The 12543-nt window shown below is 42.3% G+C and overlaps 1 protein-coding gene across 8 annotated transcripts in view; it reads right to left on the bottom strand.

Annotated features, from left to right (window-relative positions):
- Positions 1–12543, bottom strand: part of osbpl8 (oxysterol binding protein-like 8) — a 333976-nt gene that overhangs the window by 136497 nt on the left and 184936 nt on the right. For 5 of the 8 annotated variants that reach the window (XM_080191450.1, XM_080191448.1, XM_080191451.1 and 2 more), the window contains exon 7: positions 2855–2925. In XM_080191450.1, coding sequence (XP_080047576.1) covers positions 2855–2925 — 71 coding nt within the window. Of the gene's footprint in view, positions 1–2854; positions 2926–5469; positions 5949–12543 lie in introns of those variants that run through there. The other 3 variants (XM_080191454.1, XM_080191455.1, XM_080191456.1) reach the window with 1 other exon arrangement.

Genomic DNA, 12543 nt, shown 5'->3' with positions numbered 1-12543 from the left:
ATGGAAATAAATTATCATAAAAAAAACTTGCATCAAGTAGCCCACATAAAACAAATACATTTGAGCTGTAAAAAAAGTAGAGATGTACACTTTTTAAGTTATAAATAAATTTTTGGAAGTTCTTTAGCTTTACCTGTGACTCATGCGAGAACACAAGGGATAGGAATAGGAGTAGACCATCGGGCCCATCACACCTACTCCAACAGTTAATATCATGGCTGATCTCAAACTCCAACTCACTCCCCAATAACCCTCAATTCCCTAAAAGGCTCCAGCAAATTAAAAAGTGTACACATGACCAGCAGAGAACACAGTAATATTTTTTTCTCACGACTCACTGCATAACTTCTTCAGCCACTGGAGATGGCACATTGGCCAGAAACGCAAATAAAATAGATGAAAATTCATTTGTCCAAAAGGACCTGAAATGACCTCATTCAGAGCAGCCAATCTCCAGTCCCACGTGTGGGCAGTCTGAGGAATGAATCCTTCAATGTGGTTATCAAACTGTAAGAATATAACATCTCACATAGTCTAAGTGCATTCATTGCATGGGAATGTTTCATTAGGAAGAAAGCCTTTCATTTATGTTGCAACTTTAACATGATGTGGGAATGCCGGCGTTGGACTGGCGTAAACACAGTAAAAAGTCTGACAACACCAGGTTTTGGTCCAACCGATTTATTTGATAATACTCACAAGCTTTCGAGGGGACTGCCTCTTCGTCCCCTCGAAAGCTTGTGAGTATTATCAAATAAATCGGTTGGACCAAAACCTGGTGTTGTCAGACATTTTACTGCAACTTTAACAACCATAGGAAGTTCCAAAGCAATCATAACCAATGACATATTGTTGAGGTGTTCTGTTCTGAGGTCTCGCAAACAGCAATGTGACCATAATCAGTTAATCTTAGAGCATTACATTTTCTTGTGATTAAGCTTCCTGGAAGCTAGCAGGATTGCTAGTATTAACTTCTACAATTCCCAACAGTTCTAGGTTGCTCCTCAAGCTTCCCAAAAAAATGACTTCTCATTCCTGTGCACATAAAAGGATCAGAAAAGATTCTGGTTTATGGTCTGATAAATCTGGAGGCACCAGTTGTCACATTATTATGAACCTTCCAAACATTATCCCAACGGACACTTCCGAACATGTGCTCTGAAGATATTATTCAACTGATGCTAATCTGTTCTGATATTCACGTTTTAGAAGAGGTCTGATTTGTTTCCCTCAACTTTCTAATGCTGCAATCTACTCTCTCTGGCAGGTGCTGAAAGGTGGAGGCCCAACAAATGGAAGGCCTACAAGTAAAAATCAAGCAAGGTACAAATGTTTTCAGAGCATAAAAAAGGATGGACATGAACAGATAGTATTGTGTTGAGTCACCCAGAGGTCGAATTGTTCAGAGAAACCCTATAGTGCAGAAAGAGGCCATTCAACCCATCGAGTCCGCACCAACCACAATCCCATCCAGGCCCTATCCCCATCCCCGCACATTTACCCACTAGTCCCTCTAACCTACGCATCTCAGGACACCAAGGGGCAAATTTAGCATGGCCAATCAACCTAACCCATACATCTTTCGACTGTGGGAGGAAACCGGAGCACCCAGAGGAAACCCACGCGGACACAAAGAGAATGTGCAAACTCCACACAGACAGTGGCCCAAGCTGGGAATTGAACCCAGGTCCCTGGAGTTGTGAAGCAGCAGTGCTAACCACCGTGCTACTGTGCCACTCCATTATTCAGAACTTTGGCATTCGGCTGACTGAGAACCAATCTGATCTCATATTAACACATTATTCTACAAAAGCAAGGTAACGCATCTAGATCATTCGCCCTTTGTTACAGCCATAGAGCAATACAGCATGGAAACAAGCCCTTAGAACATAGTCTTCAATTCTGGCCACCACACTACCAGAAGCTTGTGGAGGCTTTGGCGAGGGTACAGAAAAGATTTACCAGGATGTTGCCTGGTATGGAGGGCATTAGCTATAAGGAGAGATTGGAGGAACTTGGTTTGTTCTCACTGGAACGACAGGGATTGAGGGACAACCTGACAGAAATCTGCAAGATTATGAGGGGCATGGACAGAGTGGATAGTCAGAAGCTTTTTCCCAGGGTGGAAGAGTCAATTACTAGTAGTCCCAGGTTTAAGGTGCAAGGGGCAAAGTTTAAAAGAGATGTACGAGGCAGATTTTTTACACAAAGAGTAGTGGGTGCCTGGAACCCGAAGCCGAGGGAAGTAGTGAAAGTGGATAAGGTCGTGACTTTTAAGGGGCGTCTTGACAAATACACGAATAGGATGGGAATAGGGGGATATGGTCCCTGGAAGGATAGGGGGTTTTAGTTCAGTCAGGGCAGCATGGTCGGTGCAGGGTTGGAGGGGCCGAAGTGCCTGTTCCTGTGCTGTAATTTTCTTTGTTCTTCGGCCCAAGCCAACCATGGTGCCCCTCTCAGCTAATCCCAATTGCCCATGTTTAATCCATATCCCTGTAACTTTTTCCCATCCATGTACTGATCCAAATGATTTTTAAATGATGCTACTGAACCTGCTTCAACCACTTTCTCTGGCAGCTTATTACATAAATGCACCACCCTCTGGGTGAACAAGTTGCCCCTTAAGTCCCTTGTAAATCTTTCCCCTGTCACCTTAAACCTACGTCCTCTAGTTTTCAATTCCCTTTGCTATTCAAACCCTTTGTCAGGTTTATCATCTTCTACATCATGATCAATCGGAGGAGAGATCAAACTGAAAATTAACAAACAATGCAGCAAGTATGTACAACACCTCTAATTGAAATAAACTAGGTGCAACCCTGCAAAGACACAGAAAAGCACTTATCTACTGTACCTTGCTTTTTGAGATAGTGTGTGTAGCATCATCCTTTGAGAGGGACACATCATCTCTACCTTTGTCCAAACCTAAGAGAAAAGGTTGTTGATTAACATTAGAGTATGAAACAATTTTGCTGAAGATGGCAGCTAATTGATTACGTGTATTAGCACTCGGCTTTTATGAGTACATTCAGCACCTGGCCTAACCTTCTGCCTTTCAGCCCCCGACAATAGTTATGGTGAATGACCAGCAGGTGAATCTCAGGACAGTAATTCCTAAAAATACATAGATCATAGATTATAGATCATAGAACCCGACAGTGCAGAAGGAGGCCCTTTGGCCTATCAAGTCTGCACCAACCACAATCCCACCCAGGCTCTACCCCCATATCCCTACATATTTTACCCTCTAATCCCTCTAACCTAAGCGTCCCAGGATTCTAAGGGACACTTTTAGCATGGCCAATCAACCTAACCTGCACATCTTTGGACTGTGGGGGGAAACCAGAGCACCGGGAGGAAACCCACGCAGGCACGAGGAGAATGTGCAAACTCCACACAGACAGTGACCCGAGCTGGGAAGTGAACCCAGGTCCCTGGAGCTGTGAAGCAGCAGTGCTAACCACTGTGTTACCATGCCGCATGCTATATGTGGAAACAGAGTTCAGCAAGTTTTCTCAATGTGGTCTATACCTTTAATGTCATCAGCTGACATCCAGTTCAAGGTTTTCAATGAGCAAATTCAAGATTAAAATTAATTATTGTAAACTTCATAACATAAGCTGCTTTGTAATGTTTTTCCACATATACTTACAAAGATGCAAATAATAAAGGTTTTTATATGTAGTCAAAGCTTTGTGTTAATCAACACTTGATCAGAAAATTAATTAGGAAAAGTACTTTGAACTACAACAGATGTCCCACTGAATGCAAGGCCCAAGTGCTCGACATAGATCATATCTACCTTCCTCAGTTTGTTGATCTCATCACATAAGATCAGGCTTTCTCAAAGCCAATCATGGGGGAGAGGAAACCAGGGAGAAAAAACAGCTACAGTTCTCCCACTTTTGACCACTGTCCAGTGACTCTGTGTGTATAGAAGTCTCACAACACCAGGTTAAAGTCCAAAAGGTTTATTTAGAATCACGAGCTTTCGGAGCACTGCTCCTCCATCAGGTGAATCATCCTTTCTTGCCTTTAAAAGCAGCATCAACAACTCTCTCTTCAGCTGTGGTTTTCATCAACATCCTGAGTTCTAATGCATTCACTTCACTCAAATAATCAAAGCAGTTTGAGATGCATTTTCTTGTCAATGCAATGTGCTCTTCAGAATTCTACAGAGTTAATTTTATTAAAGTCAATGGTAGTGAAAGGTTTCAAATAGTGCAGAAAAAGTAATGTACAAATTAAAAGACTTAAAATACTATACCATCTCTGACTGTGCCTAATCAAAATATACTTTAAAATGTATACATCAAGTATTCCAAAAGTGAAAACAGTTAATACTGGTACTCTTGTAAACATAGAAACACATAAAACAGAAGCAGGAGAAGGCCATTCGGCCCTTCGAGCCTGTTCCACCATTCATTTTGACAATGGCTGATCATCAAATTCAACATTCTGATCCCCTCTTCCCTCCCATATCCCTTGATCCCTTTAGCCCCTTCTTGGAATCAGACAAAGTTTTGGCCTCAGCTACATTCTGTGGTAGTGAATTCCACACATTCACCATCCTCTCAGTGAAGAAATTTCTCCTCACCTCAGTTCTAAAAGGATTACCCTTATTCCCAAACTATGACCCCCAAGTTCTGGACTCCCCCACCATCAAGAACATCTGTGAAATTTCTCAGCTATTCTAAGTTAAATTAAAACCTTCCCTCGATGTGTGTTAATTATGAAGAAATTCAGTGCTAAAGGTTACTGGTTAAAAAAGAAATTGCAAGAGCCTGCTTAAATTCATTTCACCTCAAATCATCCAGCCACATGATTCCAGCAAAGCATTGTTATTTTTGCAACTATCATTAAGTGGTAGTTGCCTCACCACCAGCTGCCAGTAAAACTACAAACAAATTGTTCAGGGTCTGGCATCACCCGGGACCCATTTCCCATGGATTTTGCAAACTGGGGTCTATTCCTGTTCACTGTCTGAGTGCAGGGCAGAAATGGAAATAGGAAAACTGAGTTTGTTGAAGTCAAATTGGTGTCAGTTTCCAAAACTTGAACTGTAATGTAAAAGCACTCCATTAGATATAGATCAGGCATGGTATTTTAACTTGGCGTTACATTGTAACTGCTGACAGGAGCAAAACCCATTCCAATTCATAAATGTTTCTTGAAATGTTTCTCTCATTTTCAGGCAACTATGCGCTCTAAGTGCTGCACATATTCCATGTTGACTAAAATAAACAAATAACCCCAGAAGGGGAATGTTGAAAAAATCAAGTCAACCTGGGAACAGAGTCACATTATAGTTTTCATACGTATTACATTATTCAGCACTTAATCTGAAAAGAATAAAATACAGTCTTGTAAACTATAATCTAATAGTACTTTCTGCCATTTTATACTTTTACTTTCAATTATTATTCAGGCTGCTTCTAGTTCTGAAGCTAGAAAAAAGATACCACAAACCTGACAATATTGGGGGAATTTCATTGTAGCCACCAAAAGATGCATTTCTCGTGAGTTTTCGTCCATCAACTCGAGACGAAAGCACGCTTGGTAACACAGCACACAAGGAAAACCTGCGGCGCATGATAATCTCTTCCTTCATGTTGTGGTTGTTCTAACTCAGAAGTCTTCCCATCAACTGAAATCACTGTGCTGCTCAGGTGGAGGCTGTTGCAACTGCAGTCGCGAGGCTACTAATGACCGAGTCAGCAACTGAAGGGAAAATACTGGTCCTCGTGAACAAGGTGAGTCAAGTACACTCCTCCCAGCAACTGGACCATGGGATAGCAAATGTGTAACAAAACAGCCAAGTAGCACCTTTTATATTTTCCTGTGAATTCAGAGCACTTATCCTTTTTATAGCTATGCTGCTTACATTGAAACGTACAAAACCCTGGATTCTGCACACTTGCACGGAAAAAAATTCAGACCACAATTAATCATTTCTGTTTACAGCTTTACAATCCATACAGCAACTGGCATCTCTATGATTATCGGTGAATTTGCTCCTTCACTAATTCTGTCTAAGGAATTAAGGATTCAGGATTATGCATCTTTGAGTAGCACTAACTCTCCATTATCCCTTTCAGCTCTTAACTGAGGTACAGTAATTTTAAAATTGAAATTAATAGACAAAAAAATTCCAAAAAAGTTGCAAAAGGAGATAGAATAGCCAAAGGACAGAATTCAGTATATGTACAATATGTTTAAACGTATCCTGCACCTTGCATGACAGCTTCAATTTTCAACAACTATTTTTGTTTGTTGAGCCTGGATACTTAAAGTTTCCTTTCACACCAAGAATGCTCAGAACACAGCTAGGAAATGTATTTATCCAAACACTTCTCGCCTATATTGGGTCCGCATTTAAAGCCATTGTGGGCTGGAGTGCATCATAACCTGACAAAATAGTATTTTAATGGAAAGTTTTAAGTTTGGTAATTTGATTTGTGTTTTAGTGTTCCTTTAAGGAGCTGTCAGTCCCCCTCCCCCGGGAAGATATTGGAGAATGAAATCTCAAACTCTACTCCAATAGTATCCAAAGCTCCAGGAAAAGGTGTTGAAAGGTGTTGGCTCATCCAATCTGGATCAGGGATATCACAGGGGAGATGGTAATATCAATGACCTAGTAACCTGGAGATCCAGCCAAATGCTGTGGGAACATGGGTTCAAATCCCATTAATTTAAATTTATAACATCTGGAATTGCAGTTAGTCTCAGTAATAGTGACCATGAAACCATTATTAAACTATTATTAAAAAAATCACATGGTTCACTGATGCCCTTTAGGGAATGAAATCTGCCATTCTTACCCAGTCTGGCCTACAGGTCCACAGCAATGTGGTTGATTAGTAACTGCCCTCTGAAATAACCTAATAAGCCATTTAGTTCAACGGCATTTGGGATGTGCAGCAATGATGTCCATATCCCACAGTGTCTGCATTCACTGAGATGAGAAAGAGAAACATTTGCAAGGTCTTCCATGCTATCCTGTCTCATCTGCAAAAAGTGGGAACAAACTCAACTGGGTGCCCCAATTTGCATCGGCCAACATGAGGGTAATTGCAAGCGATAAAGTGCAATGTACAGGAACAGTTGGGATTAGGTTGCTCATTAGGAATGCAGAGGAATAGTTAGATACATAAGAACATAAGAAATAGGAGCAGGAGTAGGCCATCTAGCCCTTCGAGCCTGCCCCGCCATTCAATAAGATCGTGGCTGATCTGTCGTGGCTCAGTTCCACATTCCCGCCCTCTCCCCATAACCCTTAATCCCCTCTCTTATCAAAAACCCATCAACCCGCGTCTTAAAAATATTTAGCGAGGTAGCCTCCACCACTTCAATGGGCAGAGAATTCTAGAGATTCACCACCCTTTGAGTGAAGAAGTTCCTCCTCAACTCCGTTCTAAACCGCCCCCTCCTTTATCTTGAGGCTGTGCCCCCTAGTCCTACTATCCTTTCTGAGTGGGAAGAGTCTCTCCACCTCTATCCTATCCATCCCATTCATCATCTTATACGTCTCAATGAGATCTCCCCTCATTCTTCTAAACTCTAACGAGTACAAGCCTAATTTATTCAGCCTCTCCTCATAGCTCAACCCCCTCAACTCTGGCATCAGCCTAGTAAACCTCCTCTGCACTCCCTCCAAGGCCAAAATATCCTTGCGTAAGTACGGCAACCAAAACTGCACACAGTACTCCAGCTGTGGCCTCACCAATGCCCTATACAGCCGTAGCAAGACCTCCCTACTTTTATATTCAATCCCCCTCGCTATGAAGGCCAGCATCCCATTCGCCTTCCTGACCACCTGCTGCACCTGCAAGCTGGGTTTTTGCGACTCATGCACAAGGACCCCGAGGTCCCTCTGCACCGTCGCCTGCTGCAGTTTTTCTCCACGTAAGTAATAATCCTTCCTACCATTATTCCTACCAAAGTGGACCACCTCACACTTGCCAACATTGAATTCCATTTGCCATTTCCTGGCCCATTCGCCCAGCCTATCTAGATCCTTCTGCAGACTCTCCACACCCTCCGCACAATTTGCCGTTCCACCAATCTTGGTGTCATCAGCAAATTTCGACACCCTACACTCGGTTCCCTCCTCCAGATCATCTATATAAATGGTAAATAGCTGAGGCCCCAGCACCGGCCCCTGGGGCACTCCACTAGTCACCATCCGCCAATCCGAATAGCACCCATTGACCCCCACTCTCTGACACAGATAAAAATGAAAGCATGAATGGTGGTAACTGATGACTTAAATGGAAGTAAATGTTCTTTATAACAGAGAAAATGGAGGCAGAAGTTCAGCTCCAGGTCAAATGTGATATCAGGACTATGAATAGTCTAGTTCAGCATAAGAAAACAGGGATAAGGGAAGGAATTGGCAGTTGGATTATGAAATGCTTCCAAGTTTTTGATTTAAGTCTTTCCAATGTTTAAATGGATATTAGACAAACAGTCAGAGAGCAGTGGGGATTAAGGGGTTGTGTACAGGGAAGCTGGGTGTCAGTGTACACTGTGCCAGTGAAAGCTAAGTCCAGGTCTGTGGATGATAACATAAGAACATAAGAAATAGGAGCAGGAGTAGGCCATCCAGCCCTTTGAGCCTGCCCCGCCATTCAATAAGATCATGGCTGATCTGAAGTGGATCAGTTCCACTTTCCCGCTTTTTCCCCATAACCCTTAATTCCCTTGCCTGTCAAAAACCCATCTACCCGTGTCTTAAATATATTTAGCGAGGCAGCCTCCACCACTTCAACGGGCAGAGAATTTCAGAGATTCACCACCCTTTGAGTGAAGAAGTTCCTCCTCAACTCTGTTTTAAACTGCCCCCCCCCTTATCTTGAGGCTGTGCCCCCTAGTCCTGCTGTCCTCTCTGAGCGGGAAGAATCTCTCTACCTCTACCCTATCCGTCCCTTTCATTATCTTATACGTCTCTATAAGATTCCCCCTCATCCTTCTAAACTCCAACCAGTACAGACCCAGTATATTTAGTCTCTTTTCATAGTCTAACCCCCTCAACTCCAGTATCAGCCCAGTGAACCTCCTCTGCACTCCCTCCAAGGCCAAAATATCCTTTCACAAGTGCAGCGATGAAAACTGCACACAATACTCCAGCTGCAGCCTCACCAGTGCCCTGTACAGTTGCAGCAAGACCTCCCTGCTTTTATATTCTATCCCCCTCGCTATAAAGGCCAGCATCCCATTCACCTTCTCGATCACCTGCTGCACCTGCAGACTGGGTTTTTGCGACTCATGCACAAGGACCCCCAGGTCCCTCTGCACCGTAGCATGCTGCAACTTTTCGCCCTTTAAATAGTAATCCCTCCTACTATTATTCCTGCCAAAGTGGATAACCTCACACTTGCTAACATTGTCAAAGGGCAGCACAACATCAATCCCAACTGAGATCCAGAATTAGCTGAACTTTCCAGTAGCGAACAAGGGGCTTTTTTCAGTGGCTCTTTAATCTGCCAACTCATTTGGGTCAAAGTAGAGGAGTCAAGAGAGCTTCTGATCTCATATGCACGCCATCCCCAAGGCTGTCTATTTCTACTTCTTTAACAACACTTGACTTCAGACATCTCAGATCAGCTGCTGCTGAAACTCTCATCGACACCTTATTACCTTTAGACTTGACAATGCATTCCTGGGTGATTTCCACCTTCACCCCTTTGTAGATTTGAGGCTATTAAAAACATTGCTGTTCATGACTTAACTCCAGGTCTAATTCCCCATCACCCCGATGCTTATTGGCCTACATCAGCTCCCAGTCAAACAATAATTTAAAATTCTTATGTTTTCAAATGCCTCGATGTTCTCACCCCTCCCCACCTTTGTAATCACTTCCTGCCCCTCAATCTCTCCTCTAATTCTAGTCTCTCCAGTATTCCCAATTTCAATCACTTCACCATTAACGTCCATGCCTTCTGCTGTCTCAGCCTAAGCTCTCGAATATCCTCCTTGCACATCTCCACCTCATGACCTTGCTTTCCTCCTATAAGACACTCCTTAAAACTTACATCTTCCACCAGGTTTGTGGTCATCTGATCTGCGATCTCCTTATGTGGCTTAGCGTCATACTTCATAATGCTGCTTAAGCACCTTGAGATGTTTTATTACATTAGTAGTTCTATATAAAGGTAAACTATTGTTCTACAAGACATGCACAGTGCAACAGACAATATCCTAATGCATTTAAAAAAACTAATGATTACAACCGCAGTGACTTTACCACAATCATTTGCTGCCCTATAAGTATTATCCATTATGTACAGTCTCTGTGAGCTAAACCCACTGCACTACTCTATTATTGTGTACTCCCACTGCTTCAAATATGCAATGGCTCTTGAAAAAGTTCCCATCGCAAAGATTCAATATTTCTTCTGCCAATCACAAGAAGAAATTCCTGTTCACCCCTTTCCTTTCATATATTCTAAGAACATAAGAACATAAGAAATAGGAGCAGGAGTAGGCCATCTAGCCCTTCGAGCCTGCCCCGCCATTCAATAAGATCATGGCTGATCTGTCGTGGCTCAGTTCCACTTTCCCACCCTCTCCCCATAACCCTTAATCCCCTCTCTTATCAAGAACTCATCAACCCGCTTCTTAAAAATATTTAGCGAGGCAGCCTCCACCACTTCAACGGGCAGAGAATTCCAGAGATTCACCACCCTTTGAGTGAAGAAGTTCCTACTGATAGCACCTTGTCACTATTCCTCAATGAGAGAAAATAGCCTTTCCCCATTCACTCCATTAAAACCTTTCATTATTTCAAAAAGTTCCATGACGTTTCCTTTCAACTTACAGGTACTACACACTGGCTTAACTTGTTTTCACATTAGACAACTTAACACAACAATAAATGTCCCAATTATTACGGAAAACAAATATTGTGTCAATATATTAAACCATGCATAGCAGCTGGTCAAACCAGAATGATCCACACAGATATTCTGGCAATTATGAAGAAAACTTTCACTCAAGTGCCAGCTTTTTCTGATGCCCAGCCTCCCTTTTATTAATAGGCAACCCGGTCTCATTACATCAGCATTAGTTTGTAATGGAAGTAGGTCAGATTTAGTCTGCTTTTCAGCTGACAGGTTTTGTACAGCTTAACACTAATCTGACAAGATATTATTCATCTTAACCATTAATGTGCAGGGAAAGTTTAAACACAAGAGTATGAAAATTTCCAATTGCTAGGTTACTGCATTTTGATGTAAAGGGCGATTTAAAACTTGGATTTCAAAATGATGATATTAGTGATTAATGATTGTGGGTAAATCCAGATATAATACAATAAAACATCATGTAAATAATAATCACAAATCCCTACAACTCAGTTTAGGTTCAGAAATAATCAGCAGTCATTTATTTAACAGCTTCCACCTTCTCCCATCAGGAAAAAGATACAGAAGTCTGAGGTCATGTACCAACCAACTCAAGAAGAGCATCTTCCCTGCTGCTGTCGGAGTTTTGAATAGATCTACCTCACATTAAGTTGATCTTTCTCTACACCCTAGCTATGACTATTTGGAACTTAATAGGATTGAGGGTTATAGGTAAGCCTAGAAGGAAGGGATATGATTGGCGCAACTTGAGGGCTGAAGGGCCTGTTTGTGCTGTAGTTTTTCTACGTTCTATAACACGACATTCTGCACTCTCACCTTTCCTTCTCTACGTATGGCACACAAGAAACAACACTTTTCACTATATACTAATATATGTGACAATAATAAATCAAATCAAAAAACAAATCAAACAGTTGAAATTTCAGGTAAACTTCATTATTAGTGTGATTTCTTAAGCAACTAAACAGATTGCATTGCAGGTAACATTTCAGTTGAGAGAGTGGGGCCTTTTAGAACACACATAGAAAAACTACAGCACAAACTGGCCCTTCGGCCACAAGTTGCGCCGATCGTATCTCTACCTACTAGGTTTACTTATAACACTCAATCCTATTAAGTCACATGTATTCATCCAGAAGTTTCTTACAAGACACTACCGAATTTGCCTCCATCATCACTGATGGCAGCCGATTCCACTCACTCACCACCCTCCGAGTGAAAAACTTACTCCTGACAACTCATCTGTACCTGCTCCCCAGCACCTTAAACCTGTGTCCTCTCATAACAACCCTGGGTAAAAGCCTCTGAGAATCCACCCAATCTATGCCTCTCAACATGTTATACACCCCTATCAGGTCACCTCTCATCCTTTGTCTCTCCAAGGAGGAAAGACCTAGCTCCCTCAACCTATCCTCATAAGGCATGCCACCCAATCCAGGCAACATCCTTGTAAATCTCCTCTGCACCCTTTCAATAGCTTCCACATCCTTCCTGTAATGAGGTGACCAGAACTGAGCACAATACTTTAAGTGGGGTCTGACTAGGGTCTTATAAAGCTGCAGCATTATCTCTTGACTCCTAAACTCAATCCCTTGATTGATGAAGGCCAGTACACCATACGCCTTCTTGACCACATCCTCTACCTGCGAGGCTGACGTAAGAGTCCTGTGGACCCGGA

This window comes from Carcharhinus amblyrhynchos, chromosome 6, assembly GCF_965287045.1.
Source record: "Carcharhinus amblyrhynchos chromosome 6, sCarAmb.v2.hapA, whole genome shotgun sequence".
Lineage (NCBI taxonomy): Eukaryota > Metazoa > Chordata > Chondrichthyes > Carcharhiniformes > Carcharhinidae > Carcharhinus > Carcharhinus amblyrhynchos.
Note: the sequence above shows the minus strand (reverse complement) of the source record. Positions and strands in the feature narration are given on the sequence as shown.